This window comes from Otolemur garnettii, unplaced genomic scaffold, assembly GCF_000181295.1.
Source record: "Otolemur garnettii isolate 467f Iridium unplaced genomic scaffold, OtoGar3 scaffold00106, whole genome shotgun sequence".
In the NCBI taxonomy this organism is placed as follows: Eukaryota; Metazoa; Chordata; class Mammalia; order Primates; family Galagidae; genus Otolemur; species Otolemur garnettii.
The window spans coordinates 2,319,955-2,326,758 of NW_003852501.1; the positions used below are offsets into that span (position 1 = coordinate 2,319,955).

The window sequence follows — 6,804 nt, forward strand, 5'->3', positions numbered from 1 at the left end:
GGTCCGGGCTGGGGATTCGAACCCGCCACCGTAGGTGTACGTGGCTGGCGCCTTAGCCGGTTGAGCTATAGGCGCCGAGCCTTCTATTTTTTTTAGTAGAGATGGGGTCTTGCTCTTGTTCAGGCTGGTCTCCAACTGCTGAGCTCAGGCAATCCACTAGCTCAGAGTGCTAGGATTACAGGTATGAGCCACTGCGCTGGGTGTGGTATAACTTCTTTTTAGAAAGTTACAACAATCTTCACTTCAGTTCAACATTTATAACAGCGGAAGGATCAGTTTTTGAAAAAGTAAGTAAGGGTTTCTCCAATTTTCCAGCATGCTTCTCTTAAACTTTTGCTATTGAAATCTCTCTTTTTTGAAGAGCTCACTCAAATAATTTGCAAAACGCTGACAATAAAGACGAGACAGGCAGGGATAGCCATGGGGACTCAGAAATTGAAGATGTAGGGAAACAAGAAACTGACTGAAAGCAAAGAGCAGTCGCAAAGCATTTTCTCTCCTTACCACTCCTACTATGTGCTTCCCATTGATGAAGGCCTCAAAGCCACACACAGCCGCCTTGTCATCCAAAGGAAAGATGTATTTTGCCTCGATGGGCACATTACTTTGATTTGTGTACGTCTGAAAAACAATGATCTGAAGAAGGGGAAAATGCATGTATTTGGTGAGATCATATGAAGCAACACTTGCAGGAACAATGACTAATAAAAACAATTTCCCATATTGTTTTAAATTCCTTCAAATTTTATCACCTCCCTCACATTTCCCAACCCTGACTTCAGAGACTAACACATTTCACTGCAGCAATGGCGAGTCCACATCATATGATGAAATACATGGCTACATATTTGTGTAGTTCAGACAGGTCTGCTAGAGCACACAGTCCTCCTACACACACTGATGTGGCCGAGACAACATACCTCTTGTTGGGACACCTGGAAAAACAGCCCCTTTCAGGGCTTTGATGCCTCCTTAGCATCATGTGGGCTGGAAACTATTCCAGAATAGTCCTTCTATCTGATCTGCTTTCAGGTGTTGGCACTTCCTCCTGGAGATGTCTCTGTGTCTGGCCCCCTCACTATACACCTTCTGGTGGCTTCGCATCTCCTCCTGCCTTGGTTCTTTGAGAATCAAGTATTTTCTACTCCTTCATTTGTCTGTCATCTCTACTGTTTTGCAACTAATCTTTCTAACAGACTGTGTTCATCACATCACTCTTTGCTCAGGAAAAGTCAGGAGGCTTTAAATATTTGAAAATTTAATAAACAACAGCCCTTCAGACCTATAATAAAATTTCAAACATGACAATAACAAGACAAACATATTTAAAAATTTGTAATTAATAATCTCTGGGAAGAAAGATTAGCCCACATCACAAAATCCCAAAACCAGAGATGCTGGCGTGGATGTGGAGAAAGGGGAACACTTCTACACTGCTGGTGGGAATGCAAACTAATACATCCCTTTTGGAAAGATGTTTGGAGAACACTTAGAAAACTAAAAATAGACCTGCCATTTGATTCTGCAATTCCTCTACTAGGTATATATCCAGAAGACCAAAAATCACACTACAACAAAGATATTTGTACCAGAATGTTCATTGCAGCCCAATTCATAATTGCTAAGTCATGGAAGAAGCCCAAGTGCCCATCAACCCACGAATGGATCAATAAATTGTGGTATATGTACACCATGGAATATTATGCAGCCTTAAAGAAAGATGGAGACTACCTCCTTCATGTTTACATGGATGGAGCTGGAACATATTCTTCTGAGCAAAGTATCTCAAGAATGGAAGAAAAAGTATCCAATGTATTCAGCCCTACTATGAAACTAGTTTATAGCTTTCATACGAAAGCTATAGCCCAAGAATATGGGGATCGGGGAGAGGGAGGGAAGGGGAGGGAGGAGGATGGCTGGTGGGAGGGTGATCGGTGGGACCACACCTATGATCAATCTTACAAGGGTACATGTGAATCTTTCTAAATGCAGAATATAAATGTCTTAACACAGTAACTAAGAGAATGCCATGAAGGCTATGTTAACCAGTTTGGTGAAAATATTTCAAATTGTATATAAAACCAGCACACTGTACCCCATGACTACATTAATGTACACAGCTATGATTTAATAATAAAAAAAAATAATCTCTGGGAAGAGACCAAAATGAAAATAAAGAAAAATAACCTATTCAAAAATGTTGTTCACACCTGAATTTACTGTAAGCTAGGCTGCCCCTAGGGGTGTAGGGTGACAGGCAAAATTTTTCAAGGGGCTCCTATAAGCAATCTGAGTCTTCCTGAATCCGTGGGTCAGGGTCCTCCTGGACATCCAATCTCTTGCTGTCCTACAAATGAATGCTGTGCTAGCCGGTGGGAGTGATCCCTAAAATTAGGGACTGGATACCACCTGAGAAGATGCAGAGGTGTGAGTTCTGGAGTTCCTCAGGGATCCAAGCAATTCTGCATGCTACAGTGGAAGGTTGGTCAGGCACCCACAAGGGAGGCACTGGGACTTGGGCACTGGGAGGCACGCAGGCACTGACTGGGAGGATGCCACATGCTGTCCCCTGGGCTGTGCACAGAACCTGTTCCTCTCTTGGACTCCCTCCAAGGTATCAAGGATCACTAAGCAGTTGTACGTGTTGTAGGCTCATTTTCTTCCTGCTCAGCAGACATGGGGCCCATCTTTGCATGTGAGTTCCCAGAGGTCAGGCCTGGGTCAGCTTCATTCTGTCTATAGATCACATTGCGTGATTGCACACTCAAAATGTCAGTCATTTTAGATAATGATGATGGGAGTATTTTTACCAGGACTTAGAACCCAAAGAAATACACTAAAAAATTTGATATCCTAATCTTCCATTAGAAAGAATTGACCTTGGGATACTCAGGGTCAATTTACAAGCCAGCTGTCTCATTATGAACTAGTGAGAAGTTCACCAAATTATGAGTTATTTCGGGGGCAAACTTTCCCAGGGTACAGGCCTCTTCAGGTTTGAAATATCAAATAATACAAGTTGTCTAATCCAACATAGAGAACAGATGCTGTAACATAATCATGCATTTCATATGTGAAAAAAACTGCCTTCCATCCTTTACATTCATTATATCTAATAGCCACAATACTGATGGGCAGATATTGTTATTTCTATTTTACACATGAAGAAACTGAGCCACAAAGAAGTTAAATAACTTTCACAAGGTTACAGTGCTAGAAAAGATTGGGCAAAGATTCAAAGCTAAGCCTTTTAAATTCCAAATCCTTTCTTTGTACAATCTGTACCACGTTGCACCATAGGGTAGTGGTTAAGAACCTGAATGCTGGCTCGGCGCTTGTGGCTCAAGCGGCTAAGGCGCCAGCCACATACACCTAAGGTGGCAGGTTCAAATCCAGCCCGGACCCGCCAAACAACAATGATGGCTGCAACCAGGAAATGGCCAGGCGTTGTGGCAGGCGCCTGTGATGCCATGGCACTCTACCCAGGGGCTCAGCTTGAGGCTCTGTCTCAAAAAAAAAAAAAAAAAAGAACCTGAATGCTGGAATCAGAGTGACCCAAGCTCAAATTCAGGCTTTATCTTATTGACAAAATGTTTCTGAGCCTCAGCTTCCTCATCCAAACAGTAGGCATAATCATAGCTTGCAGAGTTTGGGGAAAATTAAATACTGCATGTGAAAAACTCACCCCAGGGCCTATTCTGTATGTGACAGCCTAAATGGCTCAGGAGGGATCAGCAGATAGAGGACATTTCTCAGGAGCCCATGAGCTCCCTCAGGGGTGTGGGTATGGATCAGAGCAGACCCAGGGCACGGTGGTCAGCTGTATCCAGACCTCTCTTCCTCACTCCCACACCCTCACAGCACTGAGCTCCAGTTCTACTAGTGGCCTTTTCCTCTTCTCATTCCTTCCCCTGTGCATCTCCAAGGCTCCCCTCCCCATCCCGTGGCGGCTCCAGCCTCTTCCCCAACCTCTCCATGTTGCCTTCTCTCTTCTCTATGCTCATTCCTGGTGATTTAATCTGGGCTCATGACTTCAAACAGTGTCTGAAGGGGAGGTTAGATTTGCTCTTGCTGAAATGGCTCACTGTGTTTTCCCCAACTCACATACAGGGACTGGGGGAAAAAAAGTCCAGACCTCTTTCCTCCATCCAGAACATCTCAGAAGGGCCGCCCTGGCCCAGAGCTGCCCCTAAAGTCATCTGAGGACTTGGCTGTACTGTGCCACAGTTCAACATCTCCATTGCCTGGGCCTGCCTCCCTTATTGCCTTGCAGGTGCTTTTCCTGAGGACATTCATTGTCCAGCCAACTTCCTGAAAACAAATTCCCATCTAGAGCTGGTTTTCCAAGGAACTTGACCTAAGATGTCTCCTACATGGTCCTCTTCTGAGCATTATCCACATGGTGTCTAGAATGAGCCATTAAAACACAGGTCTGATCACATTGCTCCTCTGCCAAACATCTTCTAGACGCCTCCTGTGTCCTGGTAAGAGCCTCCCTCGCCTCCCTGACCCAGTCCCCTCCCACTGTCCCCTTTTCCACACTGCTCCAGCCACAGTGACTTCCTTGGTGTCCCCTGACCACATCAGGCTCCTACCTCAGGGCCTTTGTGTGTGCTGTTCCTTCTGCTTAGAATGAGTGGCTCCTGATGTCCACATGCTTTAATCCCCACTGCTTTCGGGGCTGCACACATCTGTCACCTTCTCAGCCATCCTACTCACAGGCTACAGCCCCCCCCTCCTTTGTAGGTTAGCACTATCCTCACCTAACCTTGTTTTACTCCTTTACCACGGTCATCACCTGCTCCCTCCCACTGCACGCTCCTCCAGGGCAGAGCTTGTGTGCTGTTTGCTGCTACATGCCTAGAGCCTAGAAAAGTCCCTGGCATACAGTGCTCAGTGAATACAGGATGAATATGTGAATTTTAGAAATGCATATAATCTTTAGTTCATGTAACTGTAATCAAATTCTCACTTATGACTTACACTCATTTAATTTATCATAAAACCACAAAGAACATACCTGGGCTACAAAGTCTATTATTCGCCCCTTGATGTGAACATCCTCAAGAGGAACCAAATTCCCAGAGAGATCCTGAAGGCCGGCCTTGAGGTCACTGGAAGACTTGGCATCTGGTAACTGGTAATCTACATGTTTAAAATATTACAGTTAGCTTTTCAAACCATCTCTGACTGGCCCTTTTATTATCCTTTCTTTATTCCTTCTCCATCTCTTCATATATTATATTTTAGGAAATACAAAGACATAGTATTTTATAATCTCCCATAGCCAAAAGTTCTGAAAAGTGAACTCACATGAGAAAAATGGAGACTGCAATTTCACAGATACTCTGCCTCTTTAATCTAGAGGCTCTGAGGTGTTATCTTAAAAACATAAATTTATCTATCACTTGAAAGACAAACATTTAAACATACACACAAATACAAAGAGGTCTTAAGACTATCTCAAGAAGTACAGCTGAAAACTCTTATCTAGCTATCTGTTCCCCGGCTTGTAATAACAACAGTCACTATTATTTATTGTGCTACAAAAATATTTTGGAACAATATGAAACTGCTTGGGTTTTCAATCCAAGGAAGATTAAATTCAACTCCTACAGCTCATTGAAAAATGTTCACATCCTACAGCAAGTGTCACAAAAACAAAGATACGGTTAATTATATAAATACAAACTGTTTTCCCAGATAATGACTCCCAGCGAAAAAAATAGAGTCTTCTCCTTGAACACACATGAATTCATACATTTCTTATAAAAAACAATTCAGGGTCAGGCATGGTGGCTCATACCTATAATCTCAGCACTCCGGGAGGCCAAAGCAGGTGGATTGCTTGAGCTCAGGAGTCCGAGACCAGCTTGAGCAAGAACTAGACCCTGTCTCTAAAAAATAGCCAGGCTTTGTGATGGGCACCTGTAGTCCCACCTACTTGAGAGGCTGAGGCAAGAGGATCACTTGAGCCCAGGAGTTAGAGATTGCTGTGAGCTGATGCCATGGCACTCTACCAAGGGCAACAAAGTGAGACTGTCTCAAATAAGTAATTCAAAAAACAAAAAATAATTCAATCACAGTAAAAAACATTAGTGTCTTTCTCCAGTCCTGTTAATTTCTATCCTAAGAGCTTAGGCTCATGATTTTTTGAGCCATGACCTTCATATATTTGTGCTACTACTACTAACATATAAGCTGCATATCTCAATTTCTAGAGCACCTTCCCTTTCTCCTTTAATCCAGGTCAATATTCCACCTGAGAGAAGATGAAGCTCAGAGGTCTTATTGTTTGTTTAAGATTGTAGAGTCAGCCGGGCATGGTGGCTCATGCCTGTAATCCTAGCACTCTGGGAGGCTGAGGCAAGTGGATAGCTTGAGCTCCAATTTCAAGATCAGTCTGAGCAAAAAGCGAGACACTGTCTCTACTAAAAATAGAAAAACTGAGGCAAGAGGATTGCTTGAACCCGAGTTGGAGGTTGCTGTGAGCTATGACGCCACAGCACTCTAGGGTGACAGCTCAAGTCTCTGTCTCAAAAAAAAAAAAAAAAGTAAAAATGATTGTAGAGCTGATGAGGTGGCAAGGTGACACTCATACCTCTTGGGCTTCCTGACCCTACAGCTGGGTAAGCTATCCACTTCAACTAGCCCATTAGACCTTCTATACTCTGACATCTTAAAATGGTCCCCACGGAGGGGAGGGAAACCTGCAGCCGTGGGGCCACAGGTGGCCTTCTGGATCCTTTACTGCACTCTTTTGACTGAATCCAAATTGTACAGAACAAATCCTTTTTTTTTTTT

General features: G+C 43.6%; 1 protein-coding gene across 1 annotated transcript in view; it reads right to left on the reverse strand.

Moving 5' to 3' along the window:
* PARP4 (poly(ADP-ribose) polymerase family member 4) overlaps nt 1-6,804 on the reverse strand; it is a 99,740-nt gene that overhangs the window by 55,890 nt on the left and 37,046 nt on the right. Inside the window, exons 15-16 of the mRNA XM_012809505.2 lie at nt 5,021-5,145; nt 505-636 (exon numbers count right to left, since the gene is read on the reverse strand). Coding sequence (XP_012664959.2) covers nt 505-636; nt 5,021-5,145 — 257 coding nt within the window. The remainder of the gene's footprint in view (nt 1-504; nt 637-5,020; nt 5,146-6,804) is intronic.